Source organism: Salmo salar, chromosome ssa18 (assembly GCF_905237065.1).
Source record: "Salmo salar chromosome ssa18, Ssal_v3.1, whole genome shotgun sequence".
In the NCBI taxonomy this organism is placed as follows: Eukaryota; Metazoa; Chordata; class Actinopteri; order Salmoniformes; family Salmonidae; genus Salmo; species Salmo salar.
The window spans coordinates 47,433,579-47,448,658 of record NC_059459.1 but is presented as its reverse complement, the minus strand read 5'-3'; the positions used below and the strand labels follow the sequence as shown (position 1 = coordinate 47,448,658).

At 44.8% G+C, this 15,080-nt stretch overlaps 1 protein-coding gene across 1 annotated transcript in view; it reads right to left on the bottom strand.

Moving 5' to 3' along the window:
- The window catches only part of LOC106594288 (receptor expression-enhancing protein 3), a 43,321-nt gene extending 29,674 nt beyond the window's left edge, over window positions 1-13,647 (bottom strand). The window contains exon 1 of the mRNA XM_045701198.1: window positions 13,413-13,647. Coding sequence (XP_045557154.1) covers window positions 13,413-13,444 — 32 coding nt within the window. The 5' untranslated portion in view covers window positions 13,445-13,647. The remainder of the gene's footprint in view (window positions 1-13,412) is intronic.
- Window positions 13,648-15,080: the final 1,433 nt, after the last annotated feature.

Sequence of the window (15,080 nt, the reverse complement as noted above, 5' to 3'; positions counted from 1 at the left end):
GGTGTTAGGATGCGCTACCACTCCCTATACATGGGGGGAGCTGGGACTGTACTAAACCAGCCTCCTGAGTTTCCTGTCGTCCTCTATGTAGCCTGGTGTTAGGATGCACTACCACTCCCTACACATAGGGGGAGCTGTGACTTCAACAGAGATTTGATCTAACATGTGCTCTTCGTTTACATCCTGGGGTCCAGGCTTGTCTGGGAGGGGGTATTGGGTTCTGGGAGGGGGTATTGGGTTCTGTGAGGACTCAGGAAGAGAACCCCCCCCCCAACCCAGCACGTCCCAGTGAGTGGATGACCCATACCAGATGTAAAGCCTACACATGGCTGTATGCCAAATGGCATCCTATTCCCTTTATAGTGCACTACCCATGGGGCCCTGGTCTAAAAGTAGTGCACTACCCATGGGGCCCTGGTCTAAAAGTAGTGCACTATATAGAGGATGCTGCCATATGGGATGTACTCCATGTATTATATACAGTCCCTATAGGATTCTCTCTGACCTGATCGGAGACAGGGCTGCAGTGAGGAGTCACTATGTATGTATGTATGTATGTATGCATGTATGCATGCATGTATGTATGCATGTATGTATGCATGCATGTATGTATGCATGCATGCATGTATGCATGTATGTATGCATGCATGCATGTATGTATGCATGCATGTATGCATGTATGTATGCATGCATGCATGTATGCATGTATGTATGTATGTATGCATGCATGTATGTATGTATGCATGCATGTATGTATGCATGTATGTATGCATGTATACTGCTCAAAAAAATAAAGGGAACACTTAAACAACACAATGTAACTCCAAGTCAATCACACTTCTGTGAAATCAAACTGTCCACTTAGGAAGCAACACTGATTGACAATACATTTCACATGCTGTTGTGCAAATGGAATAGACAACAGGTGGAAATTATAGGCAATTAGCAAGACACCCCCAATAAAGGAGTGGTTCTGCAGGTGGTGACCAAAGACCACTTCTCAGTTCCTATGCTTCCTGGCTGATGTTTTGGGTCACTTTTGAATGCTGGTGGTGCTTTCACTCTAGTGGTAGCATGAGACGGAGTCTACAACCCACACAAGTGGCTCAGGTAGTGCAGCTCATCCAGGATGGCACGTCAATGCGAGCTGTGGCAAGAAGGTTTGCTGTGTCTGTCAGCGTAGTGTCCAGAGCATGGAGGCGCTACCAGGAGACAGGCCAGTACATCAGGAGACGTGGAGGAGGCCGTTGGAGGGCAACAACCCAGCAGCAGGACCGCTACCTCCGCCTTTGTGCAAGGAGGAGTAGGAGGAGCACTGCCAGAGCCCTGCAAAATGACCTCCAGCAGGCCACAAATGTGCATGTGTCTGCTCAAACGGTCAGAAACAGACTCCATGAGGGTGGTATGAGGGCCCGACGTCCACAGGTGGGGGTTGCGCTTACAGCCCAACACCGTGCAGGAGGTTTGGCATTTGCCAGAGAACACCAAGATTGGCAAATTCGCCACTGGCGCCCTGTGCTCTTCACAGATGAAAGCAGGTTCACACTGAGCACATGTGACAGACGTGACAGAGTCTGGAGACGCCGTGGAGAACGTTCTGCTGCCTGCAACATCCTCCAGCATGACCGGTTTGGCGGTGGGTCAGTCATGGTGTGGGGTGGCATTTCTTTGGGGGGCCGCACAGCCCTCCATGTGCTCGCCAGAGGTAGCCTGACTGCCATTAGGTACCGAGATGAGATCCTCAGACCCCTTGTGAGACCATATGCTGGTGCGGTTGGCCCTGGGTTCCTCCTAATGCAAGACAATGCTAGACCTCATGTGGCTGGAGTGTGTCAGCAGTTCCTGCAAGAGGAAGGCATTGATGCTATGGACTGGCCCGCCCGTTCCCCAGACCTGAATCCAATTGAGCACATCTGGGACATCATGTCTCGCTCCATCCACCAACGCCACGTTGCACCACAGACTGTCCAGGAGTTGGCAGATGCTTTAGTCCAGGTCTGGGAGGAGATCCCTCAGGAGACCATCCGCCACCTCATCAGGAGCATGCCCAGGCATTGTAGGGAGGTCATACAGGCACGTGGAGGCCACACACACTACTGAGCCTCATTTTGACTTGTTTTAAGGACATTACATCAAAGTTGGATCAGCCTTTAGTGTGGTTTTCCACTTTAATTTTGAGTGTGACTCCAAATCCAGACCTCCATGGGTTGATAAATTGGATTTCCATTGATTATTGTTGTGTGATTTTGTTGTCAGCACATTCAACTATGTAAAGAAAAAAGTATTTAATAAGATTATTTCATTCAATCAGATCTAGGATGTGTTATTTTAGTGTTCCCTTTATTTTTTTGAGCAGTGTATGTATGTATGTATGTATGTATGCATCTATGTATAATGCAGTCGGAAAGTATTCAGACCCCTTGACTTTTTCTACGTTACAGCCGTACTCTAAATGTTTATACTGCCCAACAACACCACATATACAACAAAGCAACAACTGGTTTTATAAGTAAAAACTGAAAACTCTTTACACACAGTACCAGTCAAAAGTTTGGACACATCTACTCATTCCAAGGCTTTTTCTTTATTCAAGGTCCCTTTATAAAAATGGATTCCCTGAAGAATTCACAGCGTCCTGGAGGATCCAACCCAGTACTAGATGGGTGTACCTAATAAACTGGCCTACTGAGCGTATAAGAGTGAAATTCTCTTCCTGTTCGTTGTGTGTTTCATGGCCTCTGTCCAGGGACCCACCTCACTCGCCTCCAACACAGAGTTTATTTAGCTGTTGCCATAGAAACAGCAGAGGAGCTACACAGGGGCTCTAAGAATAGTCCTGGTTGGCTGTAGTCAGGCAGTCCTTTCTCTAAGCCTCCCTCACGTCAGGGAGGGAAGGAAGGAAGGAAGCTAAGGAAGGAAGGAAGGAGGTAGTCAGACAGTCCTTTCTCTCAGCCTCCCTCACAACAGGGAAGGAAGGACAGAAGGAAGGAAGGAAGGAAGGCTGTAGTCAGACAGTCCTTTCTCTCAGCCTCCCTCACAACAGGGAAGGAAGGAAGGAAGGAAGGCTGTAGTCAGACAGTCCTTTCTCTCAGCCTCCCTCCAACAAGGAAGGAAGGAAGGAAGGAAGGAACCTAATTTGTAAAAAGTCCTTCCATGTAACAGCGACTTATTAAATTAAAATGGTGATGTGCTTAGTTAATAGGTGCCATTTCTCCTTAATTTGGCTGCTGTTCTTTAAAAAAAAAATCAGCTTCATTTAGCACCACCCACAACACAGACAGCAGGAGGTAGACACACCATGGAAGTAGATTTACACTGGGAAGAAAACAACAACAACATCCCTTCCTACTGGACAGCAACGACTTAGCTTTACATTAAAAATGGTGGACTAATTATAAAGCCTGTTCATATTATTACACCTCACCAAGTTCTTCTGTTTGAGCAGGATCTGTCCTATAGGATATCAACAGGCTGCCTACAGTATATTCAGCTGTATTAGGTAGTGTAATGAAATGACTGTTTAGAGCGCATTGAGTTCAGGCAGCACTCCCAGACCATCACCATCAGGAGAATCTTTTATTTTTTTTGTCACATGCTTAGTAAACAACAGGTGTAGACTAACTGTGAAATGCTTCCTGACTGCAGAGATAAAGACCATAGAGAAATAATAGAAAAGTAAAACACGTAATAATAAATTACAATCGATACACAATGAATAACGATAACGCGGCTACACACGGGGAGTACCGGGTAATAACGCGGCTACACACGGGGAGTACCGGGTAATAACGCGGCTACACACGGGGAGTACCGGGTAATAACGCGGCTACACACGGGGAGTACCGGGTAATAACGCGGCTACACACGGGGAGTACCGGGTAATAACGCGGCTACATACGGGGAGTACCGGGTAATAACGCGGCTACATACGGGGAGTACCGGGTAATAACGCGGCTATATACGGGGAGTACCGGGTAATAACGCGGCTATATACAGGGAGTACCGGGTAATAACGCGGCTATATACAGGGAGTACCGGGTAATAACGCGGCTATATACAGGGAGTACCGGGTAATAACGCGGCTATATACAGGAAGTACCAGGTAATAACATGGCTATATACAGGAAGTACCAGGTAATAACATGGCTATATACAGGAAGTACCGGGTAATTGAGGTAGATATGTACATATAACTAGGAATATAGAGACAGAGCAGAGTAGCAGCGTATGTGATGATGTCATACAAGTTAGTGCAAAATGTAGGTAGTTGAATAGTTCAAATAGCATCCTGAACTAACTAGTTAGAAATCTAAATGAGAAGGGAATACCTAGTCAGTTGTACAACAATGCATTCAACCAAACTGAGTCTTCTGCATTTAACCCAACCCCTCTGACTCACAGAGAGGGCTGCCTTAAACAAAACGACGTTGTCGGCGCCCGGGGAGCAGTTGTTGTGAGTTAACTGGCAGTTCGGGGATTCGAACCAGCGATCTTTCGGTTACCGTAGCAACACCCTTACCCGCTAGGCTACCTGCCACCCTTGGGGGGTAGAAGCTGTTCAGGGTCCAATTGGTTCCAGACTTGGTGTATCGGTACCACTTGCCGTGCGGAAACAGAGAACAATCTATGACAAGCGTGGCTGGAGTCTTTGACAATTTTTTGGGCCTTCCTATGACACCGCCTGGTATAGAGGTCCTGGATGGCAGGAAGCTTGGCCCCAGTTATGTACTGGGCAGTACGCACTACCCTCTGCAGCGCCTTGCGGTGGGATGTCAAGCAGTCAGTCAAGACGCTCTCAATGGTGCAGCTGAAGAACTTTGAGGATGTGAGGGTACCATCTTCACGACTGCGTAGGTGCGTTTGGACCACGATAGATTGTTATTGATGCAAACACAGTGGAACTGGACGCTCTCGACCCGCTCCACTACCGCCCCGTCGACGTGAACGGGGGCGTGCTCAGCCCTCCGTTTCCTCAACCCGCTCCACTACAGCCCCGTCGACGTGAAAGGGGCGTGCTCAGCCCTCCGTTTCCTCAACCCGCTCCACTACAGCCCCGTCGACGTGAACGGGGACGTGCTCAGCCCTCCGTTTCCTCAACCCGCTCCACTACAGCCCCGTCGACGTGAACGGGGGCGTGCTCAGCCCTCCGTTTCCTCAACCCGCTCCACTACAGCCCCGTCGACGTGAATGGGGGCACGCTCAGCCCTCCGTTTCCTGTAGTACACCATCAGCTCCTTTATCTTGCTGACGTCGAAGGAGAAGTTGTCGTCCCTGGTACCCCACGGTCAAGTCTCTGGGACACAATCATTGGGTCACGCTTTATTTGGATAGTATTTGGATTTTTTTTATTACAGGATGGTCATACTATCAACAAACTACCTGTTGATAAGCAATTACTTGCTACGGTTAAGTTAAGGGTTAACGTTAAGGCTAGGGTTAAGTTTAGGCTTAGGATAAGGGTTAACATTAAGGCTAGGGTTAAGTTTAGGCTTAGGATAAGGGTTAACGTTAAGGCTAGGGTTAAGTTTAGGCTTAGGATAAGGGTTAAGGCTAGGGTTAAGTTTAGGCTTAGGGTTAACATTAAGGCTAGGGTTAAGTTCAGGCTTAGGATAACGGTTAAGAGGTTAGGGTTCATGTTAAGGGTTAGGAGAAGGGTGAAGGTTAGAGCTAGTGTTAGTCTGTAGAGCATCTACAGAAGGGCTATCCAAATGAAACATAAATCATTGTTTGCCTGGCCTGCAGAAATAGACCCTGTCTCGCTCGGGGAAGGCCACAGTATTTTCACACAGGGAAGGAGGACTATTTCTCCATAAACCTTGAACATGAAGGAGAAAGAGCCTGCAGAGAGGCTTCTTGAAACAATTGTGTGAAATGGGGCCTCACTAGCAGCATGTAGCTGAAAAAAAATACACCCATACACAAGCCTTAACATTCTGTTTTAGATTAACTTTCCCAGTTCTGGTAAAAATAGAAATAAAAAATAAAATGTAATCTCGGACAGCACACCCACCGCTCGCTCACGGCTCCTAGCATGAAGCCTGGGAGAGAGTCAGATGTAGAGTTACTGGGATAAAGACAGAGTTAGGATTTTAAGATCCAGGCAGAGAGCTCACCTCCAACATCTGGTTTCAGCTACAGGGTAAAGGGCTGACAGCTTTCCTCTGTGGAAATACACATCTGTCGCTACAGTCCTTTCAGACATCTTTTGTGGTTAAAAATGGCGTCTTTCCTTTCCCCCCCAACGCAGTTAAGCCAAAACTACACCCCGTTATTCAGTATTACTACGCTCCCGTTGGCTAGCTAGCGTTGTCTCACTCACAGGCGATCAGCGCAGAGACAGTGACCTTCTAAGGTAAGGATGGAAAGTGTAATTTAACAATTAGCTGCCTACCATAATGCAGGCCTATTATCATCAACATCATCATCATGTCCTACCATAATGCAGGCCTATTATCATCATCATCATCATCATCATCCTCATGTCCTACCATAATGCAAGCCTATTATCATCATCATCATCATGTCCTACCATAATGCAGGCCTATTATCATGTTTGTTAACATTTGCCCATGTATTTATTTTCAGAGTTTCAATAAGTTGTAAAAATGTGAGAGAACTCTGCTGAATTCCCTCAGTTGAAGGTCAGCTAAGTTAACCGAGGCTACTCAACGTTACTAGTTAACTGAGGCTACTCAACGTTACTAGGTCGGTATTTCAAGTTATATTATCATTAGTGGTCTATAAATCGGGTTAAAAGCATATGCTTATTATTCATAATTTCTCTAATATTTATTAGCTAAATCAGTCAGTGGAATACACTATGCTACAGCCATTGAATCTGTCTGAGCGTTAAGGGATGTTTAATGGCTAGTTCGGTCCACGTCATTATGTTATTATATTTTCAATCTTTAAATACAAGGGCAAATGTTATTAAATCAGTGACTGAAATTTCACGTGCCATGATATTCACTTCCGGACTTGGAGACTTGGAGAGCGCTCAAAGCACTGTAGAACGGCCCTCTGAATAACAGGGCAAGGTTTAGGATTAACTGCGTTGGGAAAAATAGACGAGTTAAAATTCCAGCCCTTTATAACCAGATCTGTCCTGGTCATTATCCTAACTAAAATCACAACGTTCCAGTAGAAGTAAAAACAATAGAAAAACAAAGTGTTGGTCCCATGTTTGATGAGCCAAAATAAAAGATGCCAGACATTTTCCATACAGACAAAAAGCATATTTTTGTGCACAAATTTGTTTACATCCCTGTTAGGGAGCATTTCTCCTTTGCCAAGATATGATGACGGAGCATGCAATTGGCATGCTGACTGCAGGAATGTCCACCAGAGCTTCTGCCAGAGAAGCCGCCTCCAACGTCAATTTAGATCATTTGTCATTACATCCAACCGGCCTCAACCACAGACCACATGTAATCACGCCAGCCCAGGACCTCCACATCGGCTTCGCCACCTGCAGGATCGTCTGAGACCAGCCATCTGTCTAGTAGAGAGGCCAGACGGAAGCCACTCCTCAGTAAAAGGCACATGACAGCCAACTTGGAGTTTGCTAAAAGGCACCTAAAGGACTCTCAGACCATGAGAAACAAGATTCTCTGGTCTGATGAAACCAAGATTGAACTCTTTGGCCTGAATGCCAAGCGTCACGTCTGGAGGAAACCTGGCACCATCCCTACGGTGAAGCATGGTGGTGGAAGCATCATGCTGTGGGGATGTTTTTCAGTGGCGGGAACAGAGAGAATAGTCAGGATTGAGGGGAAATAGCTATGCAACAATGCTCCCCATCCAACCTGACAGAGATTGAGAGGATCTGCAGAGAAGAATGGGATAAACTCCCTAAATACAGGTGTGCCAAGCTTGTCGCGTCATACCCAAGATGACGCGAGGCTGTAGTCGCTGTGTCAACAAAGTACTGACTAAATTAGTTTTCTAAATATACTGCTCAAAAAAAATTAAGGGAACACTTAAACAACACATCCTAGATCTGAATGAAAGAAATAATCTTATTAAATACTTTTTTCTTTACATAGTTGAATGTGCTGACAACAAAATCACACAAAAATAATCAATGGAAATCCAATTTATCAACCCATGGAGGTCTGGATTTGGAGTCACGCTCAAAATTAAAGTGGAAAACCACACTACAGGCTGATCCAACTTTGATGTAATGTCCTTAAAACAAGTCAAAATGAGGCTCAGTAGTGTGTGTGGCCTCCACGTGCCTGTATGACCTCCCTGCAACGCCTGGGCGTGCTCCTGATGAGGTGGCGGATGGTCTCCTGAGGGATCTCCTCCCAGACCTGGACTAAAGCATCCGCCAACTCCTGGACAGTCTGTGGTGTAACGTGGCGTTGGTGGATGGAGCGAGACATGATGTCCCAGATGTGCTCAATTGGATTCAGGTCTGGGGAACGGGCGGGCCAGTCCATAGCATCAATGCCTTCCTCTTGCAGGAACTGCTGACACACTCCAGCCACATGAGGTCTAGCATTGTCTTGCATTAGGAGGAACCCAGGGCCAACCGCACCAGCATATGGTCTCACAAGGGGTCTGAGGATCTCATCTCGGTACCTAATGGCAGTCAGGCTACCTCTGGCGAGCACATGGAGGGCTGTGCGGCCCCCCAAAGAAATGCCACCCCACACCATGACTGACCCAACGCCAAACCGGTCATGCTGGAGGATGTTGCAGGCAGCAGAACATTCTCCACGGCGTCTCCAGACTCTGTCACGTCTGTCACATGTGCTCAGTGTGAACCTGCTTTCATCTGTGAAGAGCACAGGGCGCCAGTGGCGAATTTGCCAATCTTGGTGTTCTCTGGCAAATGCCAAACGTCCTGCACGGTGTTGGGCTGTAAGCACAACCCCCACCTGTGGACGTCGGGCCCTCATACCACCCTCATGGAGTCTGTTTCTGACCGTTTGAGCAGACGCATACACATTTGTGGCCTGCTGGAGGTCATTTTGCAGGGCTCTGGCAGTGCTTCTCCTGCTCCTCCTTGCACAAAGGCGGAGGTAGCGGTCCTGCTGCTGGGTTGTTGCCCTCCAACGGCCTCCTCCACGTCTCCTGATGTACTGGCCTGTCTCCTGGTAGCGCCTCCATGCTCTGGACACTACGCTGACAGACACAGCAAACCTTCTTGCCACAGCTCGCATTGATGTGCCATCCTGGATGAGCTGCACTACCTAAGCCACTTGTGTGGGTTGTAGACTCCGTCTCATGCTACCACTAGAGTGAAAGCACCGCCAGCATTCAAAAGTGACCAAAACATCAGCCAGGAAGCATAGGAACTGAGAAGTGGTCTGTGGTCCCCACCTGCAGAACCACTCCTTTATTGGGGGTGTCTTGCTAATTACCTATAATTTCCACCTGTTGTCTATTCCATTTGCACAACAGCATGTGAAATTTATTGTCAATCAGTGTTGCTTCCTAAGTGGACAGTTTGATTTCACAGAAGTGTGATTGACTTGGAGTTACATTGTGTTGTTTAAGTGTTCCCTTTATTTTTTTGAGCAGTGAATAAATTAACAACCATGTCTAAAAAACAGTTTGTGCTTTGTCATTATGCGTGTAGTGTGTGTAGATTGATGAGGGCGGAAAAAAGTAATTTTAGAATAAGGCTGTAACATAAAAATGTGGAAAAAGTCAAGGGGTCTGAATACTTTCCAAAGGCACTGTATATGTGACTAACAGAAGCATATCTGTATTCCCAGTCATGTGAAATACATAGATTAGGGCCTAATTTATTTAAATTGACTGATTTCCTTATATGAACTATAACTTTGAAATTGTTGCATTTTGCGTTTATATTTTTGTTCAGTAGTTAGAAAACTAAAATTGAGCCCGCAACATTTCCATTGATGTAAGCAAATGTAAATCATCCATAAACAGTGAGTAGAGTCCATTGTATATTACATGACTCATTTCACATTCCTATTCCACGATGCCTCAAAAACAAATCAATCATAAACACACCTTATAATGACTAACCTATGGAAAGGTATGAAAAGGACCCAGCCAACGCCACACAGCAGTCTGGAAAAACTGACTTGGGAGACAAGATAATCCACTAAACCATAACGTGGTTAAATAACTGTAATAACCACTTAAAGAAGGCTCTACAATACATGCCCCAGTACCTTGAAGTTATTTTTGTCATTGGTGAATTAAATCATGTGATCAATGACATGGCAGGTTAATTTGATTCGGTGAAAGCAGACAGGAAGAGAGGTCAGAATCAGTGCATTGAGCCTAGTTCTGCCCTCAAGACTTCAGACTTAGAACTGTAAACGCTAAACGTGGATACAGGCAGACCTTAACTGCCAAGTTAACTTGTCTGCAGCGTAATATGGCTAGCCAGCCCTGTAGACTAGAGCATGTGTTATCTAATGCATATGGCTAGCCAGCCCTGTAGACTAGAGCATGTGTTATCTAATGCATATGGCTAGCCAGCCCTGTAGACTAGAAAATGTGTTATCTAATGCATATGGCTAGCCAGCCCTATAGACTAGAACATGTGTTATCTAATGCATATGGCTAGCCAGGCCTGTAGACTAGAACATGTGTTATCTAATGCATATGGCTAGCCAGCCCTGTAGACTAGAACATGTGTTATCTAATGCATATGGCTAGCCAGCCCTGTAGACTAGAACATGTGTTATCTAATGCATATGGCTACCCAGCCCTGTAGACTAGAACATGTGTTATCTAATGCATATGGCTACCCAGTCCTGTAGACTAGAACATGTGTTATCTAATGCATATGGCTAGCCAGCCCTGTAGACTAGAACATGTGTTATCTAATGCATATGGCTAGCCAGCCCTGTAGACTAGAACATGTGTTATCTAATGCATATGGCTAGCCAGCCCTGTAGACTAGAACATGTGTTATCTAATGCATATGGCTAGCCAGCCCTGTAGACTAGAACATGTGTTATCTAATGCATATGGCTAGCCAGCCCTGTAGACTAGAACATGTGTTATCTAATGCGTATGGCTAGCCAGCCCTGTAGACTAGAACATGTGTTATCTAATGCGTATGGCTAGCCAGCCCTGTAGACTAGAACATGTGTTATCTAATGCGTATGGCTAGCCAGCCCTGTAGGCTAGAACATGTGTTATCTAATGCATATGGCTAGCCAGCCCTGTAGACTAGAACATGTGTTATCTAATGCATATGGCTAGCCAGCCCTGTAGACTAGAACATGTGTTATCTAATGCATATGGCTAGCCAGCCCTGTAGACTAGAACATGTGTCATCTAATGCATATGGCTAGCCAGCCTTGTAGACTAGAACATGTGTCATCTAATGCATATGGCTAGCTAGCTAGCCCTGTAGACTAGAACATGTGTTATCTAATGCATATGGCTAGCTAGCTAGCCCTGTAGATTGGAACATGTGTTATCTAATGCATATGGCTAGCTAGCTAGCCCTGTAGACTAGAACATGTGTTATCTAATGCATATGGCTAGCTAGCTAGCCCTGTAGACTAGAACATGTGTTATCTAATGCATATGGCTAGCTAGCCCTGTAGACTAGAACATGTGTTATCTAATGCATATGGCTAGCTAGCTAGCCCTGTAGACAAGAACATGTGTTATCTAATGCATATGGCTAGCTAGCTAGCCCTGTAGACTAGAACATGTGTTATCTAATGCATATGGCTAGCTAGCTAGCCCTGTAGACTAGAACATGTGTTATCTAATGCATATAGCCCTGTAGACTAGAACATGTGTTATCTAATGCATATGGCTAGCTATAGCTAGCTATCCCTGTATACTAGAACATGTGTTATCTAATGCATATAGCTAGCTATCCCTGTATACTAGAACATGTGTTATCTAATGCATATAGCCCTGTAGACTAGAACATGTGTTATCTAATGCATATGGCTAGCTAGCTAGCCCTGTAGACTAGAACATGTGTTATCTAATGCATATAGCCCTGTAGACTAGAACATGTGTTATCTAATGCATATAGCCCTGTAGACTAGAACATGTGTTATCTAATGCATATAGCCCTGTAGACTAGAACATGTGTTATCTAATGCATATAGCTAGCTATCCCTGTATACTAGAACATGTGTTATCTAATGCATATAGCTAGCTATCCCTGTATACTAGAACATGTGTTATCTAATGCATATAGCTAGCTATCCCTGTATACTAGAACATGTGTTATCTAATGCATATAGCTAGCTATCCCTGTATACTAGAACATGTGTTATCTAATGCATATAGCTAGCTAGCCCTGTATACTAGAACATATGCCATCTAATGCTTTCACTTATGTATTACTTTTAAATGAATTGTCTGATTGTTTTGAAGCATTGACAGGATGCCTTTACCAGTGACTCATGTCCAGTGTCGGCTACAGTGGAAGAACATAACACTGAGTAGACTGCAAATACTGTGCTGTCTCTTCTCCCAATCACACCTGAAGCAGTCTCCCCCCTCCTATGTACTGTGGCCTACAGTACAGTTATGTAATTGTACTGGACCATGAGTTGTGAGGGGAACTCAGAGCATAAAAAAACTAGGGCGTTTTCTTTCTCTAAAAATGTACAAACTCGTCCATCATCTGGTCTCACATACTTGTGTCGTTCAGCAAGCTAACTAGTAGTCATGGGAGTGTGTATTGGTTGGGCTACTTGAGTTGTGCATTATTCTGGTGGACGGCGACAGAAAATAACCCTACCACATTGTAACTTAGCCGGCTTTACAACAACAATAAAAATAGTTTCCTGTCAGCAAAGACATATGTATTCTCTCTAGGAACTCTACTTGACGTAAAGTGAAATGTCCTTCGCTATCAAATAAACTGAATCTGAACCGCACCACATTCCGTGCTTCAATTACACCAAACTTCACCCGAAACAACATCCTACCTCTAAATCTACCCCCAGTACACACAGCAGGAATGTAATGCGGTTCCAACGCTAACTAACTTAACTAGTTTCTAGATAGTATAAGTTGACTTGCTGACCTGCCCCTAGCTAGTTAACAAGTAGCTAAACAACATCCTAATGGTACAACTCTTACAGGGCCAAACACCTAAACAACAACAAGCTAACGTTAAGACAGCTTGCTAGCTAACGTTAGCTAATAGTTGTTATTAAAATGTTGACAAAATTATGACTTTAATTTTTTTTTTTACATAACTTCTACAAATATATAACTTCGAAATGAATGCCATAGAATAAGCGAAATTGCTTTGCCTAAAAGTAATTTTAAAGTGCCATGCTAACATTAGCGTTAGCATGCTAATTGGTTAGCTAGCTAAACTTGTAACGTTGTTTACCTCTCCAGCTAGCTAGCTATAGAAAACACTTTTTTTTTAAAGTTATAAATGATAATCATTTCCGCAAAATACAATATAAAATTCGCCCTTAACTTACACAACGCTTCTGGAGATCATCCACGACACCATGTTTCCAGATGGAGGTTTGTTGAGAGGCAAGAGAGAGAGAGAGAGAGGCAGGAGAGAGAGAGAGGCAGGAGAGAGAGAGAGAGAGGCAGGAGAGAGAGAGAGGCAGGAGAGAGAGAGAGAGGCAGGAGAGAGAGAGAGGGGCAGGAGAGAGAGGGGCAAGAGAGAGAGAGAGAGGGGCAGGAGAGAGAGAGAGAGGGGCAGGAGAGAGAGAGAGAGAGGCAGGAGAGAGAGAGAGGCAGGAGAGAGAGAGAGGCAGGAGAGAGAGAGAGAGGCAGGAGAGAGAGAGAGGCAGGAGAGAGAGAGAGAGGCAGGAGAGAGAGAGAGAGGCAGGAGAGAGAGAGAGGGGCAGGAGAGAGAGGGGCAAGAGAGAGAGAGAGAGGGGCAGGAGAGAGAGAGAGAGGGGCAGGAGAGAGAGAGAGAGGGGCAGGAGAGAGAGAGAGAGGGGCAGGAGAGAGAGAGAGAGAGGAGGCCCAGGGGCCGGAGAGGTAACGGCTACACCGGGGTGGTGGTAAAACACCGGAAAACACTCCCGTAGGGGTAACAAGTTAACTACGAGCTATCTTCTCAACCATGACTTTGAAAAATAATATATAAAACGTGTTGTTTCACAATCTAAGTTAAAGCAGCCATCGGATAAAGAGAGAAGTTACGACTTAGATATAGCTATGTTTAAATGATTTGGGTCCAACTCCTTTGGGTCCAACTCCTTTGGGTCCAACTCCTTCACCTCTCCTATGTCTGTGCTTGGCACGCAGAAAGACGCTCCACACCAGGTGACGGAAAATCAAATAGACCTTCCTCCTGCTTTATCTCATTGGACAGAAGTGCCTGGTTACACCAATGCCGCATAACTATTGGCTAGTGAAGATGGTACTTGTGAATTATGATGAAATATCTGATTGGTGTAGATTTCCATGCGTGGCGAGTATGAACCAATCACGGTACAAAGCGTTGAGAATAGTATTGTTGCTTTACAATGCGCTGTTGTTGTTGCGAGGAAGTACTGTAAAATAACAACCTTATCGGTTAGCAGGGATTTATTTAAAAATAGACAAATTATACTGGATTAATGCACATCACGTAGTTTTCATTTGCAGAGAGAGCACATAATGAGCCATAACACAGAGAGAAACCTATATCTGTAATTATTGGAAAATATTATATGTGTAGAATTTGTCCTTATTAACTGACTTGCCTAGTTAAATTAAAAAATATATTTATATATTGATTAATTTCATGCCCTGTACTATAAAGTATTCTCTCTTATACAACACTGTACAAAGTCCAACAACAAAATAATTTGAGGCATTGAGCCGTTTCATAGGGTTTAGAAAATATTACGATATACGCAGTAGAGTAGATCACGAATAAATCTTTAACATGGTGGATGTTGATTACTACAATCACAAAAAAGAAAATGTCTGGTCAGGTTTCTGATGAACCGTACTATTGTGTTCTGGTCAGTAGCCTACAGATGGGAGATCAGAGGTATAGCAGTACACTGGGAGCCTCTTCTTCCATGCAGTGGATTTAGTCTGTGAACAGGGGAAAGCCCTACAGTGTATTTCAACTATTTTAAACAGATAAAAATATAAATGTCCACTCCACTCCACATTGAAGTAAACCCCAGCACACC